This window comes from Colius striatus, chromosome 2 (assembly GCF_028858725.1).
Source record: "Colius striatus isolate bColStr4 chromosome 2, bColStr4.1.hap1, whole genome shotgun sequence".
NCBI classification, from domain to species: Eukaryota; Metazoa; Chordata; class Aves; order Coliiformes; family Coliidae; genus Colius; species Colius striatus.
The window spans coordinates 62,052,503-62,068,036 of record NC_084760.1 but is presented as its reverse complement, the minus strand read 5'-3'; the positions used below and the strand labels follow the sequence as shown (position 1 = coordinate 62,068,036).

At 38.4% G+C, this 15,534-nt stretch overlaps 1 protein-coding gene across 3 annotated transcripts in view; it reads left to right on the top strand.

Moving 5' to 3' along the window:
- The window catches only part of MAP7 (microtubule associated protein 7), a 118,915-nt gene that overhangs the window by 78,871 nt on the left and 24,510 nt on the right, over positions 1-15,534 (top strand). For all 3 annotated transcript variants that reach the window (XM_061990758.1, XM_061990757.1, XM_061990756.1), the window contains exons 4-6: positions 6,213-6,376; positions 7,172-7,283; positions 10,705-10,815. In XM_061990758.1, the coding sequence (XP_061846742.1) occupies positions 6,213-6,376; positions 7,172-7,283; positions 10,705-10,815 (387 nt within the window). The remainder of the gene's footprint in view (positions 1-6,212; positions 6,377-7,171; positions 7,284-10,704; positions 10,816-15,534) is intronic.

Below are 15,534 nucleotides of genomic sequence, written 5' to 3'. Positions count from 1 at the left end.
CATTGGCTCAGCACTGGACATAGCTCTTAGCATAGCTTCTGGAGATATCATAAAAGTGGATATTTTCCCCTTCCACATCCAGAAAATCAGATGCTCTTCCAAGTTCATTGGACCTTTTACAGGCATCTTCATTTTTCTGTTGACTCATCTGCTGACTCCTTCTATGAGCAAGGCATTTAATGTGTGTGGCTCTATGAAGCATGGCTTATTGTGCTTCCAGAAGTACATCTATGTATTCAGAGTAGGGCTTAATATCCCTGATTTTTACCATAGAATAGACTTTTTCAACCCTTGAGTATCCTTCAGTTTTTAACCTGGACTTGTTAATTTCTGTCTGGGGTAACAGGAAAACAGTTTTGCAAATATATAAACAGGGACATAAGAAAGAAAGAAATAAAAGTATTATTTTAAACTTTTTCCCCAAAGACACCGTCATATATGTAGGGACACTAGCTGTGTACCTACCTTGTAGATGGCAAAAACGGAGCCCTTTAATTCATGCAAGTATGTCAGTAGTGCATACAGAAAGCAGTGAAAACAAAGGACATATTCTCCTTTGATTCTCTAATAGGAGAAAATGTGGGAATTATTATTTCTTTAAAAGATAATATTTAAAAGTAGGGAAGATTATTTCTCTATCTGGAAAAAGTTGAATTAATGAAAATAAGTATTGCACTTCCTCTCAGAAAACAGATATATGCTCTTAAACACTTAGTCCAAGCATAAAATTAGTAGCTTGCTCCTGTCAAGATGGATGTATATTTTCTGCTGCTTTTTGCTTGTAACTTAAAGGTGATAGAAAGACATAGCTTTTATATTTTTTTGAAGTTAGACGTGTTTCTTTTATGATACTTTATTTCAGTGTGCAGTAAATGGAATGGACTCCAGCTTTCCTTCTAAGAAATGTATATTCTTTTTTTTTTCTCAAAGATCCAGATATCCTACAGATAGACAAAGAATAAAGATTGGAAATTACAACTATTTTTTATAGTTTGAGCCTGTTAGAATAAGAAAAGATATATGACTTTATGGACTCATTTCAAAGTATTACAAGGTTTGCATCTAAATCACAAAACCTTATGGGTTGGAAGGGACGTCGAAAGATCATCCAGTCCAACCCCCCTGCCGGAGCAGGACCTCCTGGAGTAGGTCACACAGGAACTTGTCCAGGTGGGTTTTGAATGTCTCCAGAGGAGACTCCAGAACCCATCTGGACAGCCTGTTCCAGTGCTCTGCCACCCTTTGTGGTGGTTTAGCCCAGTGTCCACCAAGTCATAGAAACACTCGATCTCCTAAACTGGACAGGAGACAGAAACACAATGAGAGGTTTGTGAGTTGTGAGATAAGGATAGGCAGATTGCTCAGCAATTAGCATCACGGGCAAAACAGATTCAGGGGAAAAAGGTTTAATTTATTAAAGGAACAATAAGAGCAGGGAGATGAGAAATAAAACTGTCTTAAAAACACCTCTCCCACCCCTCCCATTGCCCCTTGTCTCATCATTGGACTTCACTGAGAACAGCCTGGCTCCATCCTCCTGACACCCACCCTTTATGTATTTGTAAACATGAATGAGGTCACCCCTCAGTCTCCTCCAAGCTAAAGAGCCCCAGCTCCCGCAGCCTTTCATCATAAGGGAGATGCTCCTCTCCATCATCTTGATGGCCCTATGCTGAACTCTCCAGCAGCTCCCTGTCCTTGTTGAACCGAGGGGCCCAGAACTGGACACAATATTCCAGATGCAGTGTCATGAGGGCAGAGTAGAGGAGGAGGAGAATCTCTCGACTTACTGCCCACAACCCTTTTGATACACCCCAGGATGCCATTGGCCTTCTTGGTCATGAGGACACATTGCTGCCTCATGTTCATCCTGCTGTCCACCAGGACCTCCAGGTCCCTTTCCCCTACACTACTCTCTAACAGTTCATTCCCCACCTTGTACTGGTATGTGGGGTTATTCTTTCCCAGATGCAAGACTCTACACTTGCCCTTGCTGAATTTCCAATCCTCCAGCCTGTCCAGGTCTGTGAATGGCAGCACAGCCTTCTGGTGCGTCAGCCACTCCCCCTAGTTTAGTATCATCAGCAAACTTGCTGACAGTGCCCTCTGTTCGCTCATCAAGGTCATTAATGAATAGATTGAACAGTATCAGTCCCAGCACTGACCCCTGAGGGACTCCACTAGACACAGGCCTCCAACTAGACCCTGTCCCATTGATCACAACTCTCTGCCTTCTTCCCTTCAACCAGTTCACAACCCACCTCACTACCTGATCATCCAGCCCACACTTTCTCAGTTTTGCTGCCAGGATGCTGTGGGAGACGATGTCAAATGCTTTACTGAGACTGAGTTAGACCACATGCACTGCACTGCCACCATCTATCCACTTGGTTACCTCTACATAAAAGGCTATTGGCTTGGTCAAACATGACTTTCCTTTGGTAAAGCCATGTTGACTGCTCCTAATGACACTCTTGTCCTTTAAATGCCTGGAGACAGCACCCAGGATAAGTCCTTCCATCACCTTTCCAGGAATGGAGGTGAGGCTGACTGGTCTATAGTTACCCGGCTCCTCCTTCCTGCCCTTTTGAAGACTGCAGTGACATTTGCTTTCCTCCAGTCCTCAGGCACTTCTCCTATTTTTGTGTCTGTGCAATGCTGTCCTCAGAACTGAAACAAATACTCTGAATGTTTCTGTATCAAATAAAATGTAACATCAGACTCAAATAAGAAACCATTCTAAAGATGAAAAGAAGCAGAATAAGCTTCATGGGAAATAATTACACACAAAAAAAACCCAAAGGAGAGAGCAATACCATGTCCTCCAGGAATGACATTTAACCGTTACTTAACATTACTGCACTGTAGGTCTAATGAACAATTATTTGAGGAAGAAGAGAAAGATAAAAACCTGGGCTTGAAATGGGAAAAATTAATAGAAATATTGTATTGTTAACAATGCATTATTAATTAAGTTCTGGTCAAGTTTGCATTTGTGAAATATGGAATTTTCCCTGTTCAGACCCATAAACTCATGCTCTGTGTGTCTCTTCCTTTCCTTTTTTTTGTCCTCATGAGTAATAGGCACAATTTCCCAGTCTCTCTTTTGTGAAACTTCAGTCTTCAGGACAAAGGATTTCATAAATCTGTGAAATACAGAGAAGCCACATTCTGTAACCTTCCTTTTAGGTGCAGGATGAGTTTGAATTAGCCTGGTGTCCACAAGGTAAAGTCAGCTTCTCTGTGTGTATTGCATTGACTGCTGTCAAATTCAGCAAACGATTGAGCCCGTCTGGCTTTAGAGGAGCTCAAGCGGGCTGTACTGCACTGCCCAGCAGTCCCATTTCTGACCCCAGGCTTCCTCTGATTTCAGAACCCCCACCTGGCAGCATGTCTACTTACCTATCTGTAAAAGCTGGCCAATCTCCAGTAGGAGCAGCTGCAGCTAGGAGTATTGGAATAAATAAGGTGTTGACGCAACTTGATTTTAACCAGATTGACTCTTGGGGCATCTGATCTGTCCTGTGAGCAACATTGTCAGGCTGGAGAAAAAGAGTACAAACTGAGGACCTAGATGAGGGCAAATGCTGCTTCTCTTCATGTCAGGAAGCATTTTGATTAAAATGGTCATGAAACCTCACCGAAACAGGTAAAAGTTAATATAAATTTTAAATGTGCATGTTTTGAATAGGGAGATCAGAAGTGGTCCTATCCTGTGATAGTTAAGTGTTAACTTTCTCTGAAAGTTTCATTGAAGATTCAGGAGAAGAGAGAAGTTACCATGAAATGTTTGCAGCACAGAATTCAAAATTCACCAATACTCCTTCTTTTTCCTTTTAAGCGTAAACACTTCAGAAATGGTTTTTGCCAGTTTTTAGGTGGTATTAAAGACAATAAGAATTTTTCCTCTCTTTGAGAAAGTGATTCATTGAAATTAGCTGAAAGAACAGTACAATTCACTGATTTGTTTGCTTGTTTTTGGGCTGACTCTGTTCTGCAGTCCAACTTTGCAGAAGCTAATGGGAAGAGTAAGCTTTTGCAAGAAACGCTACCTTTCTGGTCAAAGGCTGACAGTACTTCTGCCCAAGGCATTACTTAGCAAAGCTGGACTGTTAAGCAGAGTGAAAGACAACAGAGAATGGTTCCTCACAAGTGCCACGTTTTACCCTTTAGTGGTTCAGGATATAGCCCAAACTGTTGGAAAAGATTGGCTTATGAGAGATCATATAGTTCCAGAAGGGTAGACCACAGTGAGAGGTCATCTCTCTGTCCATACCTTGTCTTGGTGAGGTACTGGCTCCTCAAAGGGGCAGCAGATGCACTCTTCTGGTTTACAGATTAGTCTTGCCTTTGGAACACAAATTTTGGCTCTATTTTATTATATTGCATAGAAGAAGGAGCCTTTGCAAATTTCAGTTTGTCTGAAAGCTGCTTTTTCTGGCCTATGCTGCTATTTTGTGCCTTAGTCTGCAGTTCACATTTCTTCTTCTAGTCAACTAAATTAGCATAGAGGAGTATCTCCTGGTGGCTCTTGCATTAGTATTTCACATTTGTAGGTGTTGCTTCTCATACCTATTATTAGTAATTATTGAAACAACAGTACTATTCCTAGTTGTAATTATTCTAGCTATGATTGTTAAATTTCCTGCAAACATCTTGCTGAACTTTCACTCATCTTGCCAAGAGAGTGTCTTGTGGTTGCTTGTAGCTGCTGAACAAACACCTCCATACTAGTTTATATACCACGGCAAAGCTAAATGCTGTTGGCATTTCTCAGCAAAAGACTTGACATCTGAAACAGCAGAGAGCTGTTTTCTCAAGGGAGATACACTACATATGAGCTGTTTTGAGTAGAGATTTCTCATGAGACTGCATATGCAAGTACATAAGGTTTAGAATGCAATCTAAGTTCTTTATTATGTGAGAGGGGATTTGTTTGAGTTAGGGAGGTGCAGAGGAGCAGCTTGGTGAAGATGAGTCTTAGTTCTATGAGTGATTGCAGTCTCTGTTCTGAACATCTACAAGCATCTGGGATTTTTGGTTTTGGTATGTGGTTGTGTCAACACAAAAATCTCTGCTGATGGAAGGCTGGAGTTGCTGTTCTAGCATATGTGATTATAACAATAGATTCTTTCCCCTTCACACACCCCTAGATTGAATTGAAAGAGTACTATCTCAGACTTTAGGTAGAGAACTTCCTTACGTTGCTTGCTTTGGAAATTCAAAGTCTTTTTGATACTTTACTATCCTGGTTCCCTGTTGATGCTGCATTATTAATGAGCTCCTTCTGTGTATGGTTTTGTAATGTGGTTCTATGTGATGTTTGTCCTGGGATCTTCATATGCATCTCTTCCTAAACTCCAATCTGTCAGTTTATGAAGCTCCAGAGATATCAAATGTCTGGAATTTTTTAAAATACAAGTGATAAGGTTTTTTTAAAGCACAAAGCTTTCTAGATCCTAAAGCTTTTGAGACAGCAATGGGGAGAGATCCAGAGTACCATGCGTAAGTGGTTTCATGTGGACTACAGTTTGAGCCTGTGTTCCAGGTAGTTCCTTCATGAATATTCAGATCTTGATGGGGAGCAAAATCTGTCTTGTGTAGTGGTTCTTAATTTCTCTTGATTAGCATGTTCTGCAACAGTGCAATTGTACAACAGATTAAAATTCTCCTTCAACCTGACTTCTTTGATGGGTAGTTTGTTTCCTTTTGTTCAGCTGTTTGGTACAGCTAACAGTCCAGGTGCTAGAACTGTCATCCCAGCCACTTCTATCATTAGATCTGTATTGATCAGTAAAGCTGTATATACTGGCAGTAGTCTCATCTTTCTTTTTAGTATCTTTGTTTTTACAGTAAAAGATTACAGACAATTGTCATGGTTTGTATAGAAAACATTGTTCCCATACATCTGACTTAAGTATTTAGGTAAAAGTATTTTAAACTAACAAAAATTTCTCCCTTCCACATATAAACTATATGATCACATACTTTAACTATTTCTACTGGTAATTTCTAGTGAGTAAATTGAGATGAAGTTAAACGAATGTGTGACCAGGGTACCTGATGTTTTAATACATAAGGAAATGTTTGGATATTACATCTGTCATCTTAAGAAAATGAGTTCAAAAGTTTTTTCATTCAGTTTGGTTATTCAAGTTGTATTAAAGACTGCATCGCATATTAATACTTTCATGTCTAATATCTTCTCACAGCTGCAAGAGAATCTGTCTGGTTAGAAAGAGAAGAGAGGGCCCGGCAACATTATGAAAAACACCTAGAGGAACGCAGAAAGAAGCTAGAGGAGCAGAGATTAAAGGAAGAGAGGAGGCGAGCTGCTGTAGAGGAAAAGCGAAGGCAGAGATTGGAAGAGGATAAGGTAACAATAAATTTAATGAAAACACTTTTCAGCTTGCTTTTACCTTGAGAATACAGTACTATCAAACTTTTTATTTAAGAGTTGGTTGAAAGAAGGCAGCAAAACCCATGGTCAGTGTGAGAGAGCATGCCTTACTTGCACAGACACTGTTTGTTAAAATGCCCTTTACGAATCAAATGCCGCCAAGTTGAGCATGTCTGCGTGTCTGAGTTACAGAGTTTGTCACGGCACAAACTCATGCAGAAGAAATACAAATTGGCTTGGTTTTGTATGGCTATCTATTAATTCTTAGCTATTCAACATAAGGGAAGCTAGCTCTAACACAACCTTGAAGATCAAGCGATCGTGTCATGAAGGATGCTCTTAGCTGATTTGTCCCAGTCAAGCTGGCAACTACGTGCAGGATAATCCTACAGAAGTCACCTCATCCTTGTAGTTTTTTTTGTTTCCTATCTCTCCCACTGTTCTAACATTTAGTAGGTAGGAGATAGAAGTTGAGAAGAAGCCCTATGATGTGTTTGTGTAGTGGCTGCCATAAAAGGGCTGCTGTGTTTTCTACATATTTCTGCAAGTCTCAAACACATCTTGTCTTTTCAAAATTACAATTAATATTTTATTTATGACTTGGTTACTGTTTAATCCTGTTCTAGTGTGTCTTAGTAGGCAACATATAAGCTTGAACATAACTCCAAGATGCTTCCTAGCTTTTGTCTGTGTGGAGGGCAGCAGGGTTTGATGAGAAGATAAAGTTGAAAACCCAATAGTATGCAAACATGTTATCCTGTTGTACTTAAGGAACGACATGAAGCTGTTGTACGTCGCACAATTGAAAGAAGCCAGAAGCCAAAACAAAAGCAAAACAGGTGGTCCTGGGGAGGAGCACTACATAACCGCATTAATAACACAGGTAAAGAGGGAGGCTTGGTTTGCTAGCCAATTTCCCTGCTCTGCCAGTTAACTGGAATTTACTTTGCTTCTGTTAAGAAGAAGGATAATTCAGTGTATGCTGATTTAAATTCTTTGTCCTTGATATTACTATAGCTAGCAATGGCATGTTTCTGACATTCCCATGTATCAGAAAGACAACAAGGAGAAATCTGAACAAAAGTTAAAACTTGCTTTCGGAATTGACTAATTTAGTGATTGTATTTTGCTACAGCTTCTCGCTTCTGCTGCTTTGGTGGTGTTTGTACGTATTTGTGGGTGTGCTTGTGCTGTGTCAGTCTTGTGATATGAGCTACTGTGTGCAAATGCTAAATATCATGGCTCAAAAAATAGATCTGATGGAACTTCCCAAATACTGAGATAAAAACAGACAAAAGGAAGAAAAACCTTTCTTTTTAAGAAGCTGTCTGTACCTTGTACAGATATTTCAGGAGACAGAAGTCCCTTTTTCCCCTAGAATAATTTAAAAATGGGCAAATTAAGTTTAAGTGAATTTTAACTATATGCTTTTTTTTCTGTAATTATCTTTTCACACTTAATCTGCCAGTCATTAATGTGTATATGCCTTTTTAAATATGACTTGAATCCAGAAAAAGAGAACTCATCCTTTATTTCTTTCAGAAGAGAGTGGTATTTAGAATTCTTCTCTTGTTACTTTAATGTATACATTTCAATGTGTCCAGGCTTTCATCAAGGAAGAAAAAAAACCTTGAGAAGAGAATACTCTGAAGTCTTTATCATATATAAGTTCAATAAACAGTCATTTTTTAAAAATAGGTTACTTTTTTGCTTAACTCTGTATAACTTATTTGATTTTTATTTTCTTTACTGTGAAAAATCATTGTCTTGCCTTCTGTCCCTAGGTTATTTTTTTGAATCATCATTCACCTTTCTCGATTTAGCAGGCCTGGAGCACCACTTCAGATCTCTGGGTGGTGCTAGAAAACCTGGTACATAATTGCTGTGGTTTGTTGATTCCTTTACCCATAGCTAGTTCTCAGGAAACGAGATCATCAGTAACTAAACCACCCTCATGTAGTTGCAATGCATGCTTAACATCATGCTGATAGATTAGAACTGTTGTTAGTATCGGATTTTTTTCATTATAATTTATTTTTACTATGGAGAGTTACTGCTAGCTGACTCTAAAGATTTGGCACAATTCCCTGAAATGAAGCATAATATTCTGTCTACTGGAATTCAGGAAGACTCGATTTGAAAATTTTTGTATTTCTAAAACCTTTTTGGCATACTACATATACACAGGGTTTACAATTATTTTGCACATGAACACAGGCATATAAGCAGCTGCACTGGCACAATGTGTTGCTCACAGATATTTTAATTCTTTTTTTAGAGTAAGGACACCAGTGATCTTCTAGGCAATGGATTGCATTTGGCTCATTCTATGTTTACAGGATTCATATTGCCAACACTTACACAACAATACCCATGCTGAATTTCATTCATCTAAATAATATTCATAGGCACAAGAGAAATGTTGGCACCTGATTTTTCATATTGTCAGTTGTCATGTTCAGAAAGCTGGCGTATGCAGTGCATTTTATGCCAAATATAGAAATGTATTGGCTATACTGGTACACTATACATTTTCTCAGATATAGATTAGATGCAAAAAATTACAAAATTATCCTCCCATTCTCACTAATATTACTCTGACAGAGATCTGTCACACATAAAGCCTGAGTATCCTGTCCCTGGGTCACACACAGCACTCTTGAATATACCCCACAGATCAATGTAGGATAATATTGCCAGCCTACAGAGGTCTTGTTCTTAGCTATAGCATTTAGATTGCTCCTTTCAAAATGCATTTCTGAGTTTTATCCCCCTTCCAGTACCCAGTTTGCCCCTCTTATACTCTCAGTTATTCTAATACTAGACAAAGATAACGTTTAATCACATGGGTTAGGGGAGAATCTTTCTTTGCCCCAACCACTTATGGTGAATCCTATCTATTTCATAGATCTGGGGAGAGTAAAAACATGTTTAATTCACTCTATTTTTATGAATTTTCATTTTGTGTGCACAGTGAGTAGACTTTAAACCACTAGGTCAGAGCAGGTAGAAAGAAAATTGATGTGCTTGTCATAAATAAATAATTGCAGGTAATAAATTAGCAACAACCTCCTTAATATTATCAGTGTTCTGAATTGTATCTGCTTCCAAAACAACATGTAGATATATTTTTACACACACAGAATATGAATCAGCAGAGTATTTAGGCATATGCTCAAGCCTCATTGCATTTCAGCATGGTTGAATGCTTTGCTGAGTAGTGCTGAGGTTCAGTAATGACAAAATGCAAGCAAAAAATATAATTGACTCTCCCAGCATCTTCTGAAGATCAGATTTCTAAATGGAAATGTTTAATGGATGAGGTATAGTTGATGCGTGTTGCCCTTTTTTTTTTTTTGAGAAAACGGGAATCACGTAGCTGGCCAGTTCAGCTCACTCCTCCTCTTCTGCCATTGCTGTCAACCTTCGTGTGACACGCAAGTGCACAAAGTGTATGCAGTCTGTATTCTCAGAGTAACTATCATCCTTTCAGTAGGATGCAGATGCTGACTGCAGCAGTTGCACTGGCAAATGGTGTAATACTGTTCTAAAATGTACAGAACCTAAAAGCAAAATAAAACCTTCAGGATTATATACCAAGCATGTGCATTAGAAGTAGTCTAGCTTTCCACAAAGACTAATTTTCTTTATCTGCTAAGCTGTTTTCAATTGACTAACTACAACTTCGTTCACAGCAGGTAGAAAATGACTCTGTGGTGGGCAATTTAGCACTAATAATGATGGGATTTTAAACTAAATATTTTCATTCTTTTTGTGCATACCTTTTCTTCCTTTGTGCACTAATCTTCCCTTAATCTTTCAGCATTGTATTGTCCCCATATTGCCCTTCTGTCCAGTAACAGTGCCCTGTCAAATGTCCTCTTTTATTCAGGTTCTAAGGGGTGTTTTGTGAACAACTTCATGTTTCCAAGCATATTGGTCTTTCTCTGAAGCTGTCTCTTGTTAAGTCAAGAGCAAGGTTTTTCTAAGAATATTGAAAGGAAAGAGGACATATCATCTTGCCTGCTAATATACACTTTAGATCTTCCATTAACTCGTTGCATTGCAACCTGACTGAATGATAATGAATGGAATATTTTAGACACTTGAAACTTCAATTAAATGGTTTTGTGCCCAGTCTTTGAGTCACGTGTACAACGTCTACTGAGAAGTCCATTCTATTTTTAAAGTTCTTGTGTTAGAGCAGGAGTGACCTAGTCATGTTTTCCTCCTCCCACTAGTGAGCTAGGAACTTGCACTACTGCATGTGGGCTGTCAATTAGCATTATTTCCATTTGTTTTAGATCCAGACAGGCGATCTGTTTCAACAATGAACCTTTCGAAACATGTTGATCCAGTCATTAACAAGCGGCTCTCCTCCTCATCTGCAACATTACTAAATTCTCCAGACAGAGGTACAGTTTCAAAGGAAAAAAAAAAAGCAAGAAAGAATGTTCTATATTGATGTATTACTTTGCACATAAAACAAGCTTCTGAAGTCATTTTCTGTACTTCATCTAAGTGGGAGTGAAAAGACTTCAAATGTGAAAAGTAAATGGTTGAACATTTTTTCCTGTGAGAATATTTATTTCTTGTTTTTTAAAACAAGAGAACTTACCTAAACAATCTTACTTTAGCAAACGATAAAAGCAGTGCTTCTGTCAGGTTTTTAGTAAATGAGGAACAACTGTTGAAAGAATACATCACTCCATAGTGCATGCAATCATGTGTGACATTTTATTTGCATTGGATCATTTTGTCATTGTTTTGTTTTCCTTTCTTTGGTAGTAGTTCTTGAATATCTAAGAACATGTTGCATGAAGCTTTGAAGCAGTTATTTTTGTTACCGTTTTGCATTATTTTTATGGAAGAGGTATGAGTGGTTTTTATATGATCTGTTTATTGACTTTTTGTGTCCAGTTACTTTTCAAAGATTGCTTTGTTTCCGTGTATGTTCTTGATGTTTACAACTGCACAAATGAGAAACCATCAAGCTTTTTAAAATTAATGTAGCTGAATTGCTGCCTCTGTTCTGAGGATTTACGAGAATGAAGCATTGAGCTTGAAAGAGTTTTATAAAAGAATGTCTCTTGTATAACTCATGGAAAGAGCTTTACAGAAAAGTACTTGGTGGCGTTTTTTTGTCCTCTACGAGTTCTGCCCCATTTCAATCCATATATATGTGTGTTTTCAACAACAATTTTTACAATGGAATTTTGTTTGTGTTTCAAAACTGATCAGTAGATGTCATTATGTGTGTGTGTATCTTAAGTGCCATGTTTTGTGTGTGTGCATCTACTCGTGTATCTGGTTGATTTGATGAACCATGTTAATCCCAGTGGACTAACTTAGTTGTAGAGTCTGATAACTTGCAAAAAATACAGTATATTAGGAAATAATTAAACCCAAAACTGCAATAATTCTTTGCTCTAATTGCTGAAATCCAGTCAGTTTTAATTTTATTTCCTTTTCACGTGTATATTTTTTTCAGATAGCTGCTGTTCTTTGAAGAAAGATTTTTAGTGGAGGGAACAGCATCAGGCATTAAATAGGAAGAATAGTCTCTTACAGACTGTGGCTCTTTGTGTTATAGTTTCTGCCACCCATTTCAAATTCAGAAGTCAGACTGAGTAGTAGGTGGTCTAGTGGTGGAGAAAGGGAAGGGGTATGGAAGTGATGGCCATATGTAAGAAACTTTAAATGTTGAGGCATTTTTTACTTGGCATTTCCATTAAAACAGCACAGAGCTCTTCAGAAGCTTCTAGGATATTTTGCAGACTCTGAGAGAAGAAGCAAATCCAAATGTTGTAAATGTTCTTGTGCTAAGTCATATGCCTTAAATCTAGTTGAGCATGTATCTGGAAAAGTGCCACTGGACTCTCCAGCAGCCTCAAAATCTTAAGCAAGTGCTTAAAGGAATACTCTTACTGTCTGCTCCCCATTTCACCTTCCAGAGGCACCCAATCATACTTTGTCTGTAATGCATACTCCTACCTGCAAAACAGTGAGCTGGAGGTGAGGATGATAAGCTTACCCTAAGTGGCTTATAGCTGTCGTCAAGAACATGTCTTCTGTTAAGTAGCACTGTTTTACCATTTGAAGGACAGGATTATTTCTTATGGCCTTGCAAAAGACAAAAGTTTTCATTAACTAATTATCTAAAAGATTGGTTAATTCCTTTTCAATTATAGTATTGCTACATATCCCTTTATCACAATTTTGCAATTGAGTAGCTATAAATGACTTTTCATTGTGTTTATGTGTTAGTGGTGTAGGTCTGAGCAGCTGAAACTGAACATATGAGTTCATGTTCTGTTAGGAGTGGAGAAAGCTGCTGTTGCTTCTCTCTGTAGTGCTTTGTCTTTCAAACAGGTGATGGTCTGGATCATTGCACCACTTTTGTTTGCCATGTTTACTGGAGTCCCTAAATTCATTCTATATTGTTTCTTATTGAAAGAGAATCTAAGTGTAGAGTATATTTTCCTCATCTACTTCTCATCATGTTTATGGCTCTATATGAGCAAACACCAGTTATCAGTGGGAGTGTCCTTCATGATGCTTGTCAGGAGACTAATTAAATCTCTGCCTTCCATCTGTTCCTAGAACTAATCAGATGCTGCTGTTTGCTTACTTGCATTTTTTTTTCTGCTGCTGCTAAGATAACTTTCCAGTGTTCAGTTTGTATATCCTGAAGACAAATACAGATGATTTTAATCAATTCACTGTTGCCAGCTCCCTGTGACTTTGTATGTTTTTCAGTTACAGGTTAGGCTATAGAGATCTTCTTTAATCTGTTTAAACTCACCTGCTTTTGCCTGGGGGTAGAGGTACCTGCTTGCACCAGCATCCCTATCATGAATGTGCTTCCTACGTGGAAACAAGGAGCAAACAGCCCTAAGAATGATAGCCTAACACAGCATGAGAACAAAAAATGTTGTTTCTGCTTGTCTGTCAAGTGTCTTGAAGGACTAAATCTTGAAAAGATCACCATAAGATGTTTAAAAACAAAAAGAGTGAGAAGAAAAAAACCCACCTGACCTCATTGTCTTAAAGTTGATATTATTTTAGGATGTTCTTTGTTTTGTGATCAATTCACTTATTTGACATAAAAATTAGGTTGTTGAACAGATTTAAGTGTTAGTACTTGAAACTGAGTGGACAAAAGTTTGTCTATTCTAGGTTAATGGTGATGCTAATGACTGTTAAAGTACGTATTGCAAGTGTCAAATATGATGCTTTTTCAGGAAAATTCAGTATGTGATGACTTTGATCTACAAAGCCAGGGGGTATTTAAATGAACTCTGATCTAACCCCCTTTTAGAGATTTAGGGAGACTTCATTCGAAGGTCCTGGCAAAAGCTATTTTGACACCTCTGAGTTTGGCCTGTTGTTTGTATGAAGAAGAGTGTTTTTGTTGTTTTCTCTTGGCTTGCTGTTGATGCATATGGTCTAGCTCCCTCTGTTAGTGAGTACACAATTGCTTGCAGTAGGCGATGTGGTTGTCAGGGCGAGTCAACATGGATTCACCAAGGGGAAATCCTGTTTGACCAACCTGATAGCCTTCTATGAGTGCATAACTGGCTGGCTAGATGAGGGGAGAGCAGCAGATGTCATCTACCTTGACTTCGGCAAGGCTTTTGACACTGTCTCCCACAACATCCTCATCAGAAAGCTTAGGGAGTGTGGCTTGGATGAGTGGACAGTGAGGTGGATCGAGAGCTGGCTAAATGACAGAGCCCAGAGGGTGGTGATCAATGGCACAGAATTGAGTTGGAGACCTGTGGCCAGTGGAGTTCCACAGGGATTGGTTCTGGTGCCAGTTTTGTTCAACATCTTCATCAATGACCTGGATGAGGGGACAAAGTGTACCCTCAGCAAGATTTCAGGATTGCTTTCTTAAGTTGTATAATCATTGTGCTAAACTATGTTAGAAGAGTTTCTCCAGACTCATCTATAATCATACTTTTGAGCCTCACCCTGGTAAAGCTTGAGATCACAAAAAAGAATCTGTTGTCTTGCAACAGGAACTTTAAACAGTGATAATGATGATGCCTGGAGAGGAAAAGAAGCAAAGATTTTACCATTATTGCATGTAGTTTAATAGTAATTCTGTGATTTTTCTTCATTACTAAATTACAATCTTAATGATAATTTGTGTGCTGTAATGGAGGTCTCTGTAGGGTGGTTTGTGTCTGTATAAGCTGTGCCGATGCAGAATGGAACCATTAATCACGAAGAGCTTTGGCAGCAGTGCGTTGTGTAAGGACAGTTATCCAGAGAGCCTGCTGTGTTTGAGAGTCCTCTATTTCTATAGTAATGTCCCTTATTGAGTTAGCAGAATTTAGGGGAGCAATTTGGGAAGTGAAAAACAGCACTGAGGGCAGATTAGGCAATTATGTTTTCATAGGATGAGATTGAGATTGGTCCCTCTTTTCATGGGGCTCAGCATGGAGTAGATTAAAGACAGATTCAGAGTTTATGGCTATTAAAAGTGATTGATCTCTACCTTTAAAAATGCAAATTAATCTCAAGTTTATTACAGCTGGTTGCTTCGATGGATGTTTTAGAGACTGAGCCTCATAAATTCTAACTGCAGTTTTGTTGCCGTAAACACCAGACTAAAGCAAATGAATGCTGAGATGTAAGAAGAACTGATTGCACTTGCAACACCAAGATTATTTCTATGGCCTAAGCTTGTTGTAATCAACTATTATGGGAACTAGTTGAATGTTTTGTTTGGTGATGTAATTGGTCGTTTTTTTAACTATAAGACCTTATGTGTAGAAAGAGTCTGGAACACAAACACCCTCTGTCAAAGTCTCTATTCAAGAGTGGCAGCTGCTCTCCTAGTACAAAACTTATCATTCTTAATAAGGAATGTAGCACATTGCAAAGTATCAGTATCTATTTGGCAACAATTTGCCACAATGCACATCAATAATACAAATCATATATTCAGATATATGTGTTGTTATGGGAATTCCTGTACTAAAATGGAGATAAGGATAAAATGCAAAACACTGAGTAACTGTATGCTTTTGATTTCTGAAGGACAGCTTCAAGATTTTCATGATATGCAGTAGTGAGGAGATAGAACTAATACTTCTGCAACACTTGGTAACTTGTTAAGGGTT